At 43.8% G+C, this 19,068-nt stretch overlaps 2 protein-coding genes across 2 annotated transcripts in view; one reads left to right on the top strand and one right to left on the bottom strand.

Moving 5' to 3' along the window:
• GFM1 (G elongation factor mitochondrial 1) overlaps window positions 1-19,068 on the bottom strand; it is a 48,112-nt gene that overhangs the window by 11,207 nt on the left and 17,837 nt on the right. The window contains exons 8-13 of the mRNA XM_084847350.1: window positions 18,370-18,454; window positions 18,032-18,169; window positions 17,377-17,478; window positions 15,996-16,052; window positions 15,411-15,548; window positions 14,860-14,942 (exon numbers count right to left, since the gene is read on the bottom strand). Of these exons, the coding sequence (XP_084703476.1) occupies window positions 14,860-14,942; window positions 15,411-15,548; window positions 15,996-16,052; window positions 17,377-17,478; window positions 18,032-18,169; window positions 18,370-18,454 (603 nt within the window). The remainder of the gene's footprint in view (window positions 1-14,859; window positions 14,943-15,410; window positions 15,549-15,995; window positions 16,053-17,376; window positions 17,479-18,031; window positions 18,170-18,369; window positions 18,455-19,068) is intronic.
• LOC146351477 (latexin-like) lies at window positions 1,183-17,253 on the top strand. The gene is made up of 6 exons (XM_084847358.1): window positions 1,183-1,378; window positions 3,146-3,208; window positions 4,632-4,809; window positions 7,054-7,190; window positions 12,322-12,384; window positions 14,565-17,253. The coding sequence occupies exons 1-6, from the start codon at window positions 1,250-1,252 to the stop codon at window positions 14,661-14,663; spliced, it is 669 nt and encodes a 222-aa protein (XP_084703484.1). The 5' UTR covers window positions 1,183-1,249; the 3' UTR covers window positions 14,664-17,253.

Below are 19,068 nucleotides of genomic sequence, written 5' to 3'. Positions count from 1 at the left end.
TCCAAGTCTATGATTCTATTATTATTTTTATAATGAAGACCGCAATTTTATAAGAAAGAAAAATAATAATCTGGCCACAAATATACCACAGTCAGAGAGAAACTATGAAGGCAGGCTTCTCTAGGAAGGAAAAGGGGGCCTAGCTGTTCCCTAAATTGTCCATTACTCCAGGCTGCACAGAACGCTGTGGACATATATCCCTTACTGCAGATAATCAGAGCTGCAGGTACTCCAGAAAGGAAACAACTGAGAGGCACCAAGTGGCGCGTTCCTTAAGGCATTTGATTAAGCAGGTTGCTCCCAACAAAAGCTTTTGCCAAATTAAATCAGGTGCAGTCGGATCCTTAATGAATTTATTGGAAGAAAGTTCCACTGAGTCCAAGGAGTCTTGCTTCTGGAAAGCATGCAGCTTTATTAAGACAAATCCTAACTGATTTCAGTGAGATTCAGCTCCAGACAAACATACTTAGGATTTGGTTGCTTCCCTATAAAGCAGCTTTCCCCAATTTGGTGCCCTCCAGATACTTTGGATTACAATTCCCAGCATTCCTGACTGGCTGGGGCTAGTGGGAATTGAAGTCCAAAGCATCTGGAGGGCAGCAGTGTGGGGAAGGTGGCACTACAGCATTTTGGAAGACAGTTCAGTGAGGCTTGCTTCCTGGAAATAATTTTCGAAGCCAAGGAACATTACCAATTGATTTCCGTGGGAATTTAGTTCAAAATAAACATCCTTAGTATCCGGATAGCCCTCGCTAAAGGGGTCAAAGCACTTTGGCTGCAATCCCATGCAGACTTCTTTGGGAATAAGTCCCGATGAACTCTCGGGAAAACATGCCCGCAGCCCTTCTGGAGTTCACGCTGCCCGGTATTTTGTTGACCGAATGGGACATTTCCATGTGTCCCCTGCAAACACCCGCCTCGCCCTGGGCCCCCTTCGCGCGCTGGTCGAGCTTCTCGACCACGGGGAGCGTGCGCCACAGCTGCGGCCTGCGCAGGAGGCCCCCCCGCCCAGATGCGGCTCCTCGGCGGGCAGATGTTGCGCCTTCGCGCCCCAGCAGCCTCCGCTCTGCTCGCTCTCCTCCTCCTTCCTGCCTCTCTCTCGGCGGCGGCACAAGAGACCCTATTGTGCGCGGCGGCTGCCACCGCCCCGGCCCAGCCCAGCCCGACCGACCTTTCCGCCTTGCCTGGGAGGAGCGAGCAGCGCCGCGGCCTCCGCAAGCAGCCCGCCGCGCGCCCCGGAGCCGGCCCCATGGAGATCCCGCCGTCCCATTACCCGGCCACCAGAGCCGCCGGGGTGGTGGAGAACTACATCAACTACCAGCACGGCAGCCCCAGCAAGATCTTCGCGGTGCGGGAGGTGCGCCAAGCCAGCCGAGAGGTGAGCACCTGTCGGTGGGGCTGGGTGGGGGTGCCGCGCCCAAGGAGGGCGCCGCCTTACCCTCCGGCCCTCCCAGCCACAGAGCACGGGGGGCCGGCCAGCCTGCAGAGGAGCGGGCTGCGAAGAGGCGCCTGTCGAAGCCGCCGAGAGGCTGGCGCTTCTGCTTCAGCGGGGCGGCGGGGATCCGCCACTTCTTTCGCCTGGGGCGAGAGAATCGCGACTGCAACGAGCGCTGCCCCCCGAAAGCGTTTCTGGACTAAATACTACCGATCCAAGCACACTCTCACGCCCACCGGGCACTGCGGAGGAGCGCGCGCTCGCAGCGCCCTTTAATCCAGGACACCAAGGACCACTCCGTGGTGCAAGAGAGGAGGCTTGCTTTTGAAAGGCGCACAAACCCCTCGACTTGGCCCAGAGCGATCGCCATTACTGGCCAGAGCAAGCCAAGGCCTTGCTCCAAAGCTTTCTCTTCCCCGTGCCAGGCTTGCCACGTGGTCCTGAAAGCTGCGCTGAAAAGTGCTCAGTCCTGAGGTTTGCAGAATGATCTACTACTTCAACCCCACTACACGTGTATTGTCCCCAGCCCATCCTGTTACAGGTTTAGCCCCCACTATTCTACTTCCAGGCATCTCCCTGGTTTCCCTGCCTGCCGTCTCCTTTTGTTACACGCGGAAACAAAAAAAGTGGCACTGCGGCCTGTATTTCCACAGCACATCGAAAAGGGAAAATATAAATGCTTAATAGATCAAAAGTTGATTGTCGCAATTGTTTTCTCTCCATAAAAGTGTTAATCCAAAACAGCACAGACCTGATTCCACCCCCACCCCACCAGTTGCAGCCAATACAGAAAATGCCTGAAACACATCGAGCATGGCAAATAAGTGTCAAATTACTTCCCCAAAAAATTCTCACTGCCCCCTAAGGAAGTTGTGAGCGGCCATGCTGTCTGGGGCTGATGGAAGTTAAAATCCAAAACATTTGGAGGGCACCTGGTTCGGGAAGGCTGGTATACACAGTCACCATCCGTATCACCATTGTCACATCCACAAATGGTATCAAACTGGGGTTCTAAGAGGCAGCTGCTCACTGCTTTAAACACTTGGGCACAGTCCCGCTAAAGTTAAGCACCACTGATTTCAACAGGAAAAAGCAATGGAAATGTGTACTCCTACTGAAATCAGTGGGATTTAAGGGTGCAATCCTGTCAAGATAGGCATCCGCCTCCGAACTCGGAGGCAACCGCCTATCCAATGCAGGGCAGGAGCAATGCAGAGGGGATTGTCCCCTCCGTGCTTCAGCCGCTGTGCATTCATGGTTAGACAGCCAATTTCAGCTGCCTAGCCGTGGCAAATCGGAGCGGGGGGGGGCAGACGCCGGCAGATTTATAGGAAGCATCGGAATGGCACTTCCGTCCGCCCCGGCACGCCCTCAGGAACACCCTGTTTTTGCTGCTCCATACTCCTCCTCTGAGCTCGGGGCCATTCCGCGCTGCCTTCAAGGCAGCACGGGGGGGGGGGTAGAGGTGGGTTCTCAGGGAACCGACCTCAGAGTGCGTGCTCTGAGATCAGTTCCCAGGAACCGACCTATCCTATGGCTATCTAGCTGCTGACTAGCGGCCATAGGATTGCGCCCTAAGTGTGCTTTACTCATGACTTTTTTAATGCCTTCTGTAACCTCCAGATTTCCTGTTTTTCAGTACTGATTTCATACAGGTACAGAATAATGCCATACTGTTAGGAAAACAATATAATTCTCTTTTTACTTCAGGACATTCCAGGTGTTGGACATAAATACCGCCTGAAGTTTGCAATGGAAGAAACCCTGCAGAAAGTAAGTTCTGGCTCTTTGTTTATTGTCAGTCAGGATTTTTTAGGGCCTTCTTGTTCCGTGTGTGTTTCCTGACAGGAATCTTTTCACATATTATTTACAAGGAAACCTATAACAAAGCAAAGGTTGACTCTAAGGAAAGTCCTCAAACACATTCTTGGCTGGAAAAAGTGCCAAGAAGGGCAACAAAAATGCTCAAGGGGCTGGAGTATTTCCCCTATGAGAGAAGGTTACAACAGCTGGGATTGTTTAGCTTGGAAAAGAGGGTAAGGGGAGACATGATAGAGGTCTACACAATTATGCATGGTGTGGAGAATGTGGAGAGGGAGACATTTTTCTCCCTCTCTCATAGTACTAGAACCTGGGGTCATCGCATGAAGCTGATTGGTGGGAGATAAAAGGAAGCACTTCTTCATCCAGTGCATAAACTATGGAATTCGCTTCCCCAAAATGTAGTGATGGCCACCAATTTGGATGGCTTTAAAAGGAAGTTACACAAATTCATGGAGGATAAAGGTATCAATGGCTACTATTCCTGATGACTATATGATGCCTCCAGTATCAGAGTCAGTATGCCTATATTCACAAGTTGCTAGGGAGCATGGGTGGGAGGGTGCTGTTACGCTCATGTCCTGCTTGTGGGTTCCTGGTCAACAGCTGCTTGGCCACTGTTCGAACAGAATGCTGGACTAGATGGACCCTTGGTCTGATCCAGCATGGCTCTTCTCTTGTTCTTATGAATAGTCCTCCAAGCTATTAGTAGCAGGGGGGAGTCTGAAAATCCCTTGTGACATAGAAGATTAGTGGGCCAGGCAGCCCCCTGTCTGCGTAAATCCCTGCAGAACTTTGGATCATTATATGAAAGTTAAGTTCTGATGAAAATCTGAGGGGGTGTTGCTGGTTCAGACAGTTATGTTCACCACTTGAGGACTTATGTGTATGAACTGACTATAACAGACAGAAGTTTCATAACCTCATGCATCAGCTCCAAGTCTTCAAAAGGATAAGGAATCAAGTGATGTTCGTATTTACTGTTAAGCAAATATGTTTAGGATATGCATGCAAGTTTAACAAAAACATTCCTTTCTGTCACTAACTTAGATTTTTAAACAGTGCATAAAAATGCCTATTAACCCTATTTAAAAAAAAAAATCAGAAAGAGGAAAGGGAGAGGGGAAGAATGTGTGTGGCATTTTCCTGGAATTGAGAACTGTCTGCAATTATTCTGAGCATCCAGGGTTCAAGAAAGGATTTGCGTAAGGGAGGTGCATGGATAGTCTTAACAGTAGGAATGGCTTCGCTCTACTTTGTTCACATAGTATCAGGCTTATATTAAAACAAAAGTGAAGCAAAATGTGTTTCTCATTAGAAAAATGCTAGCATTTTGTACTGATGTTTTAAACTTTTTTGATTATTCCTGCAACAGGACAGTCCTGTGAACTGCACCTCTGAGATTCTTTATCATCATGGTGACCCACATGTTGCTCCAGAAGTGCATTATACAGTGGAAGGGGAGTTCGGAACAAATACAGAGCAAGCCGATAACAAATTTTACAACAGAATCAAGAATCTGCCAGAACCATTAGAGGCACAAAATATTCCAGGTTTTAAAAAAGATCTGTGACTTTCTGTATGAATGCTAAACTGCATAATGTCTAGTGAAATTTTTGAAACAATTAATCACAAATGGAATCTGCAACAAGTGTACCCTTCCTCCTAACAGGAGTGCTCTTTTTCTAACCACCGATTTCCTCCAAGCAGGGCATTTGTCTCTCCTGCCTCAGGCTTTGTTTTTCTTTTCCAACTGACACTCAAGATACTGTGGCTACTGAGCCTGCTCAGACTCATTGGACTGTTCATTTGCCCCCGTTAGTGGTCTTTTTTAAAAAGACGTTTTTTGTTTCCCAAGCATGGTGATACCTTCCCCTCTGTTTCTAAGTGGTCCCATTTCAATTAGCACTCACCATCTGAATTTGTTATTGGAGGGACTCCTTGCTTGAACACAAGTTGGCAGCTTTCTTTTAAGTCAGGGATAGGTGAGGTTTCTTCAGTTGGAGGATGAGGTGGGCTATAATATTTATTTGTTAATAATTTACCCTACCTTTTCAGTTTTAAAAACTTTATAAGCCACGTTGGCTTATAAATTAGAAGTAATAATTAAAACTATAAAAAAGATGGAGGACAGCTTTGCTCCTCCATTTGGTGCAACCCACGAGTCTCCTAGGCCACCCCAATCTTTGGCTTTGCCAGGTGAGATTATCTGGTGCGGCAAGGTGGGCTTCTCTATCTGGTTCCACTTATAACAACCAGCCAGTAGCAGAGGCAAAGAGCCACACAGAAAACCTTGGTGGGTCAACCTTAATGTTGGCTGCCTCTGCTTTAAACCAGCTGCAATTAGTTATAAGCTCATCAATACAATAGATGAATATAAGCTAAACGCTTGCTAGATTATTCAGTTTTTGTATCAGATGTACAAGTAAGTTTTTGAAAACACAGGTCATCATGTAACGGGGTGGCCCGAGAGGACTGAGCAAGCTGTTCATCCAAAAGAAATTGCAACGTGCCTGGGCAAGTATCAAACTACACAGGGCTGCCTTACAATATTATTACAAAACAAGCAACAGAATCTTGTGGCACTTTAAAGAGTAAAAGAATATGCTTTTGCAGACTTGAGTCCAGAGCTGGAAGGAAAAAATGTTAGCAGTGGGGGCAGAGGGAAAAGCAAATAAGGGGTAAATAATAATAATTCGATACATAATCTAACTTCGCTTGTTAGAAGGAAGCCTCTGATTTCAGAGCCCTGCCGGGCTACTGCCAACAGGGTGAGAGGAGCAAGGGAGGCAATTTCCACCTCTCCACCATCCTTTTTGTAAGTTTTCCTCTAGATGGGCCTCTGAGTCTGTCTAGAGGATGCTTGTTGCTGGGGACAGAGCTGGGGCTGGAGAAGCCATCACATTTTTTCCTATCTTGACCTCTCCCCACCTACTGAAACACCATGTTTTTGACCTCTATGAGGTCTTACAAAGCCTCTTTTCTGACCTTGGAAAGCAGGTGCCACGCGTCTTCCTGTGGCAGCTGTGAGGGAGAGGGACTGGATACTGGAGCCCCCCTCCTGAAGTTGTAGCAGTGTCTTCAACTTTGGGAGGGGGAATATCTGAAAAATCCTATGGTCCCTGGGATGCTCTCCAGGGACCATAGGATTGTACCCTGTCTATTTCTTACAATTCATCACCCTCTGACCTCACTGCGAACATTTTTTCTTCTCTTTACATGCATGTGTGGGTACATGCATCTCCGCCCTTTCAGGATATTCTATGTGACGTAGACTCCGGTCCACAAAAGCTTAGGCCATAACTGTGTTAGTCTTTAAAGTGCCACAAGACTCTTCGTTGGTTTTGCTGCAACAGACTAAAATGGCTACTTGTCTAGAAAATATTATTACATTCAGTTTGTCAGTTATCCTACATGTGTAAAACCTGGTATCCAGTGAAGAAACTGGAGAATTTTTGCTGCCATTTTAACACAGCAAGCTTATAGTCATGATATGTATGTATGGAAACAAGGACACAGTATGCACGTACGGTTCCAGCCTATGAACATAGGATTTGTATAGCTAGCATAGCTACGGGTCCCTCCTACATGACTCCTACTCATGCTGCCCTAATTATGCAGTTGTACATGCAAGTTCTGCAAACTGATGCAAGACACATGGATTTGCATACATTTTACCGAACTACAAAGCATCCTTTTTTTGGCGGCAAAGGATTAAAATTCATATACAGTGCCTAGAACTGAAGTGTTAAAAAAACAACCCCTCAGTTCAATACAAACTTTGTTTCTGTTGCCAGACAGTTATGGAAATATGTCTGCAGAAATGGAGCCTATTCAGCACTTAGCCTGGGTTGCCTGTGGTTACATAATATGGCAGAATTCAACAGAAGACACCTGGTATAAAATGGTACAAATTCAAAGTGTCAAGCAAGTGGTAAGTTATTTCCACTTTTAAGTTAATTAAATGAGGTGCTCTTCAAAAGACTCCTTTCAAAAGGAGCCATTTGGGAGGTAATCTGTGTGATGACAACCTGAGCTCTTCCAACACTGCTGTTTTCCTTCAACAAAAATGACGTAACCTTAAGAAACAACAGAGCAAAAGAACATTGGGCTGCTCCCCCTTGAGAAGCCTCAAGTATGAGTTACACTTGCCTAAAAAAATATGAGTTGTATTTGCCTAAGAAAACCTGACAAATTGCTAGGGACAGTAAAACCAGTCCCTCACCCCTGCCTGCGCCTCTGTCTTCATAAAGGAGGCAGCACAACACAGGACCAGTTTGCACAATCAAATAAGCCACCATGGCGTATTTAAATTGCAGCGCGTGTGGGAGGGCGCGGAGCAGGCTCCTGAGGCTTGGATCAGGTTGAAATTTATCCTGATAATGCAACACCTGAACAAACACATTTTAGTTCTTGCTGATAAGGAGCAATTCATAGTGTGCCCCGTCAAGACAAGGAAGACTGCCCTGGTTTGCACGATCAAAATAAGCCACTGTGGCTTATATAAACCACAGTTTAAATTGTGGTGCGTGCAAGGCACAATTTCCATAATCACTGCCCAGGTGCAGCTTGTTGTGTTGTCGGAACCCTGGTGACATGGCTTGTTGGAGGAGGAAACATCCCTCCAATAACAGGGTTATTGAAGGGTTGCTTCCGCCTCCAACAAGCCATACTGCCTGGGTTCAGATGACATAACAAGCTGCACCTGGGCAGTGATCATGGAAATCACACCAGGCACACACCACAATTTAAATTGTGGTTTATATAAGCCACAGTGGCTTCCTTTGATCGCGCAAACCAGGTCACAGTCTCCCTTGTCTTGGTGAGGCACACTATGAATTGCTCCTAATCAGCAAGAACTAAAATGTGTTTGTTCAGGTGTTGCATTACCAGGATACATTTCAACCTCAGGAGCCCTCTCCGCTCTCTATTGGGGCCTCCCAACTTAAACACTCAAGTTCTTTTGAGGGACTGTGCAGGTGGCTTGGGAGAAACCGTGCTCAAATAAACACAATACAGTACAGTTCATTACTTTTCTCCCCAAATGGAGGATGTGCATGACAGCTCAAGTCTCATACTGGGGTGACAGTTCTTTCTGAAAGAAACACGCTGTTTCAATATTTCTTAAATGGAACATCTCTGAATACTCTCATGCTGTCTTTTTAAAACTTTATCTTATTTCATTTATGGAGTTGTGAATTTGTTCAATATATTTCTGAATTATATGTATCGACCTGGCCATGTTCTCTACAGTTGTTTCTGAAAAATGTCAATCATATAAATGGTGTTTTTTTTAAGTCTCTTTGTTGGCAACAGTATCGCTCTGGCTAATAGCGTGAGGAATAAAAACCCTGAAACGTTAAAAACAGCCATGCTAGAAGGTTTGCCCTAAATACCTAATAGAACTGTATGTGTTACTTTCTGGAGCATGCTGCCTTTTTAGAGATCTTTAGTTCCACACTTCTTACCAAACCCTAAAGGATCTGACCCTGGCATGGATCACTGCCTGGTTGTGGCGAAGGGGCTTGCGTAACTCAGTGAAGCTATGCCATGCAGGGCCACCCAAGACAGACAGGTCATGGCGGAGAGTTCTGACAAAATGTGGTCCACTGGAGGAGGAAATGGCAACCCACTCTAGTATTCTTGCCAAGAAAACCCCATGGAACGTATCACAAGGCTAAAAGATATGACGCCGGAAGATAAGCTTCTCAGGTTGGGAGGTGTCCAATATACTACTGGGGAAGAGCAGAGGGTATTTCCAAGTAGCGCCAGAAAGAGTGAAGCGGCTGGGCCAAAGCCGAAAGGACACTCAGCTGTGGATGTGTCTGGTGGTGAAAAGAAAGTCCGATGCTATAAAGAACAATATTGTTTAGCAACCTGGAGTATAAGATCAATGAATCAAGTTAAGCTGGAGATGGTCAAACATGAGATGGCAAGATTGAACATTGACATCTTGGGCATCAGCAAACTAAAATGGACAGGCATGGGCGAATTTAATTCAGGTGACCATTATATCTACTACTGTGGGCAAGAATCCCTTAGAAGAAATGGACTAGCACTCATAGTCAATAAAAGGGTGGGAAAAGCAGTACTGGGGTACAATCTCAAAAACGATAGAATGATCTCTGTACGAATCCAAGGCAAACCATTCAACATCACAGTAATTCAAGTCTATGCCCCAACCACTGATGACGAAGAAGCTGAGGCTGATAGGTTCTATGAAGACCTACAACACCTTCTAGAACTAACATCAAAAAAAGATGTCCTTTTCATCATAGGGGATTGGAACGCCAAAGTAGGAAGTCATGAAATCACCGGGATAACAGGCAAGCATGGCCTTGGTGTACAAAATGAAGCAGGACAAAGGCTAATAGAGTTTTGCCAAGAGAACACGCTGATCATAGCAAACACTCTTTTCCAACAGCACAAGAGGTGACTCCAGATGGTCAATATCGAAATCAGATTGATTATGTCCTTTGCAGCCAAAGATGGAGAAGCTCTGTAAAAACAAGACCTGGAGCTGACTGTGGCTCAGATCATGAGCTGCTGCTTGCAAAATTTCGGCTTAAATGGAAGAACGTAGGGAAAACCACTAAACCATTCAGGTATGACCTAAATCATATCCCTTATGAATATACAGTGGAGGTAAAGAATAGATTTAAGGGATTAGACCTGATAGACAAGAGTGCCTGAGGAACGATGGAGGGAGGTCCGTAACATTGTTCAGGGGGCAACAACTCAATCCATCCCAAAGAAAAAGAAATGCAAGAAAGCCAAGTGGCTGTCTGATGAGGCTTGACAAGTAGCTGAGGAAAGAAGGGACGCGAAAAGCAAGGGAGAAAGGGGAAGATATATCCAACTGAATGCAGAGTTCCAGAGAATAGCAAGGAGAGACAAGAAGGCCTTCTTAAATGAACAATGCAAAGACATTGAGGGAAACAACAGAATGGGAAAGACTATAGATCTTTTCAAGAAAATCGGAGATCTCAAGGGAACGTTTTGTGCAAAGACGGGCATGATAAAGGACAAAGGAGGTAGGTACCTAACAGAAGCAGATGAGATTAGGAAGAGGTGGAAAGAACACACAGAAGAACTATACAGGAAAGATCTGAATGTCCGTGATAGCCATGATAGTGCGGTCACTGAACTTGAGCCGGACATGCTAGAGAGTGAAGTCAAGTGGGCCTTAGGAAGCATTACTAACAACATAGCTGGTGGAGATGACAGTATTCCAGCTAAGCTATATAAAATCCTAAAAGATGATGCTGTTAAAGTGCTGCACTCAATATGCCAACAAACTTGGAACACTCAACAGTGGCCACAAGACTGGAAAAGGTCAGTTTACATTCCAGTTCCAAAGAAGGGCAATGCCAAAGAGTGTTCAAACTACCATACAATTGCGCTCATTTCACATGCCAGCAAGGTTATGCTCAAAATCCTACAAACTAGGCTTCAGCAGTATGTGAACCAAGAACTACCGGAAGTACAAGCTGGGTTTCGAAGAGGCAGAGGAACTAGAGATCAAATCGCCAACATCCGCTGGATCATGGAGAAAGCAAGAGAATTCCAGAAAAACGTCTATATCTGCTTCATTGACTACGCTAAAGCCTTTGATTGTGTGGATCACAACAAACTGTGGCAAATTCTGAAAGTGATGGGAGTACCAGACCACCTTACCTGTCTCCTGAGAAACCTGTACGAGGGTCAAGAAGCAACAGCAAGAACCAGACATGGAACAACCGATTGGTTCAAAATTGGGAAAGGAGTACGACAAGTCTGCATATTGTCGCCCTGCATATTTAACTTATATGCAGAGTACATCATGAGAAATGCCGGGTTGGATGAATCACAGGTCGGAATTAAGATTGCCTGGAGAATTATCAACAACCTCAGATACACAGACGATACCACCCTAATGGCAGAAAGTGAAGAGGCTCTAAAGAGCCTCTTGTTGAGGGTGAAAGAGGAGAGTGCAAAAGTTGTTTTGAAACTCAACATTAAAAAAACTAAGATCATGGCATCTGGCCCCATCACTTCCTGGCATATAGAAGGGGAAGAAAAGGGAGCAGTGACAGATTTTATTTTCTTGGGTTCTAAGATCACCGCAGACGGTGACTGTAGTCATGAAATTAAAAGACGCTTGCTCCTTGGGAGGAAAGCTATGGCAAACCTAGACAGCATAGTAAGAAGCAGAGACATCACCTTGCCGACACAGGTCCGTCTAATCAAAGCTATGGTTTTCCCAGTAGTAATGTATGGCTGTGAGAGCTGGACTATAAGGAAGGCTGAGCGCCGAAGAATTGATGCTTTCGAACTGTGGTGCTGGAGAAGACTCTTACGAGTCCCCTGGACTGCAAGGAGGTCCAATCAGTGCATCCTAAAGGAAATCAACCCTGAGTGCTCATTGGAAGGACAGATACTGAAGCTGAAGGTGAAATATTTTGGCCACCTAATGCGAAGAGAACACTCTCTGGAAAAGACCCTGATGCTGGGAAAGACTGAAGGCAAAAGGAGAAGGGGACGGCAGAGGATGAGATGGCTAGATAGCATCACGGATGCAATGAATATGAACTTGAGCATGCTCCGGGAGAGAGCGGAGGACAGGAAGGCCTGGCGTGCTATGGTCCATGGGGTCACAAAGAGTCAGACATGACTTAACAACAAAAAAGGATCTGAGGTCACAAAAATCCAGATCACCACAAGCCAAGGAAAGAGTCTCCATAGTGATTGAATGCTAAGATACAACAAGCAATGAGTCAGTTCTACCCTATGAAATTGTTTATGGAAACAACAGCTGTTCTCCTTAAGAGAATAAAATCAGTATTTAAAAAAACCAAGATGGCATACAGTTGTTTGAGAAACCAGAGATTATTTAAACTTTGGGAGTTTGCTTCCCTGATGTTAAGTGGTTAAATGAAGTGAAGAGGGGGAAAATAGGTCTCTTCTGTTTATTCAGCTCTCTAGTGTTTCATGCTTGTTAAGGACATTTGAAATTAGTTAGCTATGTTTGAAAGACAGCCATACTTACTAAAGCCAGAGTACTTTCTCCCTTTTGTTCATTTCAGAAAAGAAATGATGATTATCTTGAATTTTCCTATGTGGTTTTAATCCACGATATCGTCTCCCAGGCAAGTAACAACATTGTAAATATTTAAAATAAGGGGGGTGGAAGTGGAATCAAGATCCTTATCTGCAGATAGGGAAATTCTAGCACAGTGAATACTGCAAAAGGCCAGGACACATAGCTGGATGGTATGAGAGGAGGGGGCACTCAAGAGCACCAGAGCTGGAGGCAACAACATAGGCTGTATTAAGAGTCTCATGCCTAGTCCAATATGCCTGCCTGCCATGCAGCATAGCATAGGATTAAGACAGCCTGAAAAGTAAAGTGATGCTATTGTTCATGCTTGGACACAGATTACAACCTTGGTTCAAGACCAGGACCTTGGCTCCAGAGCTGTGGATATATCATGATTCAGTGGGAGGGCAGAAAAAATGCAAAATGCCATATGAAGCAACAGAATTCAGCTTTTTGAGTAACTCGGTACTCCTTATTTTAAAAACCCAACAGCACCAAAACAGTACCCAAAAGCTCTGACTCCTATGGCTGCACATCTAAGTTTGAAAGTGTGTCGTTAACACCTGTTGCAATCTCAGAAGCCAGAGGAGGACCGGACTATGATTTCCAAGGTTGGGTGACAAACCAAAATACATCAAACTAGTTTAGTAAAAATTTGGAATTACACGAAATGAGAGAAATTTTGCAAATCTGCATAAACTATACATATTACAGAATTCTTGGTGCAGAATCTGAGCAGCTAACTTTGAACCTACTATTCTAGGTGTCCTTTAACAGCTATTTGATCTGAAGCCATCAGGAGGTGATAATATTTCACTCTCTACAGTGAATAGCTTCACCTGCTCATTTCTGCATATTACCCTTTGCTGAAGGCACTGAAGAAGGCTAGGCTCTTCTTCATTCTTCTTTTTTTTCCTGGCCAGTTGGCAACCCTGGTTACCTAGGTGCAGCATCATTATTTTATTGTGAAGTACAGACAACTCTGACTCTTACTGGAAGTCTTTGGGATTTTTGTTGCATTTTCCTAACTTTAGTAGCCGAGGACCTAAAAAGTAAAGAGAAAGTGAAATTTCCTTGGCCAGTCTTTTAGACCAGCTCCTAATACATTTACATCTTCCCACTGAATCACAGGGCTGAAAGGGTCTAGAGCAAATCATAAAGTGCAACCCCCTTCCTAAAGGCAGGATCCTCCACAGGTTCTCTTTCTCCATCAGAGGGAGGCTCCTTCCATCAGAACGGAACCTTTGGATTCAACCTATGGCACCTCCAAAATTAGCTTCAATGATGCCAAACTGCGTACTACAGGGGAAGACAAATCTTAACCAATCTGAGCGTGATGGAATTCCTTCTCCACCTCAGATATATAAATTTGTTAATCAGCCTCATTACAAAAGGCATCCATACCTACGCATGAATCACAGCTGAGAGGCTGAATGTGTGGAAGATTAAGTTCCCACACTATAGTTCTCTGCATGAATGCAGCTGGAGTGCATCATGTAGAGTTCTTGTATAAGAGATGAACTAGCTCAAAGCTTGTAGCAAAACCTAACCACAGAGTCTTCCCAAAATAAGATTGCCGTTTGCTACAACTCCATACAGGAACCCTCTCACATGCCTGGGAGAAATCAGCCTTATGCTGCAGACTGCCCAGCTGTTTAGAAAAAGCTTCAGGAACCAGAATGCCTACATGACACACAATGAGAATGCAACACAAAGCCAGAACTAAGAGGGACATCCACAGGAAGGTATAAATGCTGTTTTCAAGTGCCATAAGAGCGAGATCCACAGAGGGTGACTTAGTGGGGTTGCTGTGTTCCTCTCTGCATTGCACACTGCAACAGAAGTGCTGCAAGCTATGAGAATCAAGACTTCCTTCTTGCTGCATGGTTTACTATGCATATTAACTACGCAGAGAACATGCTGGTATTACAGGTTTGAAAAGTCAGCCTTTAAACAACAGTGCGTGGCATTACTTGACATTATATTAGTGAAAAGATTTTCTCCCTGTTCTGTCATCCACATTCTGGACTGTCCTGGTCTATAATTCACAGCACTTGATTAACATATGAGTAGGAAAGAAAGAGAGAAGGAGGAAAGAAATGTTACCTGACACAAATTTACTAGATAGGAGCAGAACATGATGTTTGCCCAATGCCTAGAGATGAAGCACAGTTCCCTGCTTTCTCTAATACTCTGGTTTTTCTAATATTTGCTGCTGTTTATCCACAGGAAATTATTCCTTGGCATATGCAAGTTCTATGGCATCCACAGCATGGAGTGAAAGTAACACGGAATAGCCGCCAGCCAAAACGTGCAGCACAGGAATAGCTGCACACCTTCAATGCTATTCTTAGAGGTTGTTAAAATACTTCTTTAAAGCAACTCTATACAGCTAGAACAATGGCTACACAACAGGTTGACTTGGGTCCAGAAATTCCTTCAATTCCATGTATATTTTAAGAACCAAAGCGAATGTCCCCTGGTCTTGGTTTGGTGGCTCTCGCTTGCAAGAGTGAATACTTACGGTACAGCTGCCACAATACTCTCTCTAAAGGCTACTTTAGGTTTTCCGGTAAGACAAGGACAACCATATTCTCTTTCCATTCGCTAGATAAAAAGAGCACAAAAACATTTATACTGATTTAAACATGCTACCAAATAGATACAGCCTCACTAAGGAACTCAATATGTCATCTACAATCATAGGAAAAATGCACGCCAAAATCTGATTTTTCAGTTGAGATTATCTCTAACTACAATTTCTTAGATAAGTAACAGATGCAAGCCACCCCCACTCCATAAGCAGATTGTTTTTTTGAGTAAGGCTTTAGTCCAGATCCTGTAGTTGTGAAAGAAAAATCCTCCACCTCAAGAAAAACTTTACAAACTAGGACTACAAGAAATTACTAACATAGGTCCCACTACAGAAGCTGGACCAGCACTGTATAATTTACGTCATCCATATCGCCACATATGCAACCAGTGAGCAAAGCTAGGCTATAACATGAATTAAATAAATGTTTTTGTTAACTGAGACTCAGCAATACAGTTCACCAATGCAGTCTTGACAATCACCTGAGCATAGATTTCCAGATGCAGTTCTCCCATTCCTGAAACAATTGTCTCTTTGCTCTCTGTGTCAAAATGGACTCGGAAGGTGGGATCTTCCCTTGTGAAGCGGTTAATACCTTTTGAAAACTTATCCAAATCATTCTAGAGGGAGAAAAATCCACAAGAGTAAATCAACGTTTTCTCAATCATTTAGTAACCAACAGTCCAAGTGGTACGCTTACAGCAAAACCCCACAACATGGAGTTGCGCAGTCTCCATTAAGTGCAGGCTATCCACGAGACATGCTGACTTCCAAGCATCACAAACAGAGAATGTCTCGCTCAGGGCTGTGTTGACATTAGTAAAAGCCCGGCTGGAATTGATCACACATGCTCACACTGCTGGCTGAGGCCACAAGGCTATCAAAACTTTGTAGGAGTAGGAGCTTCCAAACCAGAAGATGTGGTTTAATTACTTCTGAATGGAAGTAGCAAGTGCAGCCAAGCCCTGACATTTTTTCCTCCAAAAACCCCAGTCAGTTCACAGCAGTACTAACAGACTACAGAACTAATTTACTACTGATCTTTCTTTTCAAACTCACACTCCCACCTTGTTGGATGGCTTCATTGATATTGAAATGACAGGATCAGGGACATGAATAGATTCCTGTAAAACATAAAACAGAATCAGTACAAAAGAACATCCATATAAAACTCTTGAAGATTAAGACAAGAATGCCCACAAGCTCCCTCCTCCCTTCTCTTACTCTCCATAATTCAAAACTTTTACGACTTGTTAAACTCTAGTTTCTCATTAGAGGATCAGACCCTGGTTTGATCACTTGGTGTGTAGTCTGAGTTTTAAACCACAGTTTCTCATTTTGAAGATAATGGGAAACTGTAGTTAAAAAATCCCAAAAATATTGCATTCTGGTGTGCAAAAGGAGAAAGTGTGTGGGCACAGTGTTTGGTTTATCAGATTGAGATTGATGTGTCTGAACTGGATCTTACTCTTCAAAGGAAGGCTGGGCGGTGTCTGTCTTGTAGGCACAAATATGGGGCTGCTTCACAGACTATATTTTTGAGACGCATACCTAAAAAATGTGAGGTGTGTAGCAACATGTTTTTATCATAGTGGTACACTTGTCAGGGAGCTGGGATTAATTGTGCCACTCTGATATGTGTGCATGGGCTCTCTGGCAAACCTAGTTTGTTTAGCAGTGGATATACACACTCTCCTGTCTATTTGTGTACAATGCAAACAAATTATTTCCATTGCTGTCAAGTATGAGTGAATTCACCTCACCTAGGGCTTGTTCAGACTATACTCTACGTCTAACACTTTATCTAGGGTTCGGGGGGAGGGGGGAGACATGGGGAACAAGTCTTAGACTTACTCAGAACCCTTTTCAGTTTTCCTCACTACAGAGAAAAAAGTGAACCAGGCTCAGGTAAATCCTGTGTTCAAACAAATGTGGAATCTTCCTGGTGCATTCATTCACATTCCTACAGTTAGGTGGGCAGGGGGAAGAGAGCTCTTAAGCCCACTTCCAGTTCCTGCTCTCACCCACTGACCCCTGAACCCAACAGAACACTGGTGGAGAATTATCTCCTAAAATAGGCTATCCACCTATTTCCCTTTTGGAGAATGTCAGAGTAAAGTTTTATGCATAACAGAATCTAACACTTTTTCAAAACGAAAACAAAACACACAGTGGTATTCATTGCATTGTACATTTGTGATCATGCCCTTTCATCCCACCAAATGGTAGAACTTCCATTAGTATACGTGCATATAATGTTATGCTTTAGGTTTTAAAAAGTTTGTAATAGCTGTAAAAGCATTCCAAAAATAAAAACTTTTTCCAAAAAAAAAATATTAAAGTTTCTTTTGTAAAGATGGCATTTACATTGAGGAGGAAAATCAGGATTGAGCTTTTCAGAATTAAACGTAAAGAAAGCTACAGTAGTTCAGCTATGGAGAAACTTACCATGGAAAGGTCAGTGCTAGATTTATCTGTGAATGTATCCCCACTAGCGCAGTCAATGCCAAATAATGCACAGATATCTCCTGCATAAACTTGTTCCACGTCCTAGCAAAACAAATTGCATTTTAGGTGCTTTTTACAGTATTAGGCAAAAATGGGTATTCAAAGAAATGGCAAGGGAGATCTAATATTGTGGCTTCAAGTGAAACCCACTTGCACTAAATACATAGGCTTACTGAAGAGAAGCTGGTAGCCATTCCATAGCAGTCATAAGGCATTCTGCATATATACTGTATTTTATATAGCCTATCCTTAACTGCCAGACATAAGGGGTTCACCCAACAAAGTATGAAGAACACATATAGTTTATTAGTTTTAGAGCATGTACATTAAACTGACCAACTAAAATCATATAAATTGAAAGCAGACCATTTGGACAAGAAATGAAATGTTAAGTATAACTACCTCGAAATGAAATCCCATTGTGCATGCAAGGAACTTAAAACGCTTGCTACCTCATTTGACTAGAAGGGCCTTCCCTTTGATACAGTCGCTTGGCTACAAATTGTATAAGAATGCCTTAGTTTTTATCTTCTCTTTTGACTAAAGGAGACTTCACTTGCAATAAGAATACCACATGGATCATATACCAACTCACTTCCATCATGTCTGCGTGCAGGCGGACAAGTCTCTGCACCCGCACCTTCTTCCCAGTCCTGGTGTTGTAGATGTAATCACTTTTCTTTAACATCCCCTGATATACACGAACGTATGTGAGCTGTCCAAAACGTCCAGCCTGCGAGTGGCAAAAAACAGCAGCTCATGTATCGTGGGAGACAAAAAAAAGAGAACCAGAGATGCCAAGAAACAAATCAGTGTAAAACATATCCCGAGATGTACGACAAATTGTCACTACTAATGTCCTGGGTGTCATGGAAACAATGCCTCTCAATTAATTAGAAACCTCTATCAAACAAAAAGAAGAAATAAACCTACCTCAAGTTTAAATGCCAGGCCCAAAAAAGGCAGGGAATTGTCTCTGACAGAACCTAGCAGTATCTTGGATTTTTCCTGGGAATTCCTTAAAAAAAAAAAAATAGTTTGCATTACAATATTTAACAGTGTTGATCAGCCTGCTCTTGTTGTAGAGTACTATTTCAGCCTAGTTCAGTGAGGATTCTCAATAGGCACTGAAGGCCTATGGGAGATACAGAATCCTCAGTTCGGCCCTGTGCATCTTACATTATCTGATCCTGTGGAGACAGGCAATGGTGTTTAAAGAGAGTTGAAGATGGTATATGGCAGAGGCATTATTGTCATTGTGTATATTCCTATGTTATCTCAGTATCATCTCTGGTCAAGCAAGAGTTTGCACGGTTTTAAAACATAAAAATCTGGGAAGCTAATTTAATAGAGATGACAGTGGGATGAGCATCCATACCACAAATAGCAATGCCTCTATTATAACACCTTCATCTCTTTAAAAAAAGCCCTCGCCCATCTCCAGCAATCCAGCTGTTATACAGACTTCATGCTTTAAATCAATTAACTGTTAACTGGCAATTATCTAAAGTTTTAACCACAGGTGAACATTTGCTGCCTGATTAATCACTGGGGATGATGATAATCAAAGTTCCAGAGCTTTTCCTAGGTCCACTACCTACACATGCATCAACCAGCTGACGAGGCAACTTC

Source organism: Heloderma suspectum, chromosome 3, assembly GCF_057233095.1.
Source record: "Heloderma suspectum isolate Gila_16-S chromosome 3, 16-S_ref, whole genome shotgun sequence".
Lineage (NCBI taxonomy): Eukaryota > Metazoa > Chordata > Lepidosauria > Squamata > Helodermatidae > Heloderma > Heloderma suspectum.
Note: the sequence above shows the minus strand (reverse complement) of the source record. Positions and strands in the feature narration are given on the sequence as shown.

Excerpts from the sequence above, each read along its gene's own strand:
- LOC146351477 (XM_084847358.1), top strand. The coding sequence starts at position 1,250 with ATGGAGATCCCGCCGTCCCATTACCCGGCCACCAGAGCCGCCGGGGTG. Across the intron at positions 1,379-3,145 it reads TGCGCCAAGCCAGCCGAGAG|GACATTCCAGGTGTTGGACA; the intron begins GTGAGCACCTGT and ends TTTTTACTTCAG. Across the intron at positions 7,191-12,321 it reads TTCAAAGTGTCAAGCAAGTG|AAAAGAAATGATGATTATCT; the intron begins GTAAGTTATTTC and ends TGTTCATTTCAG.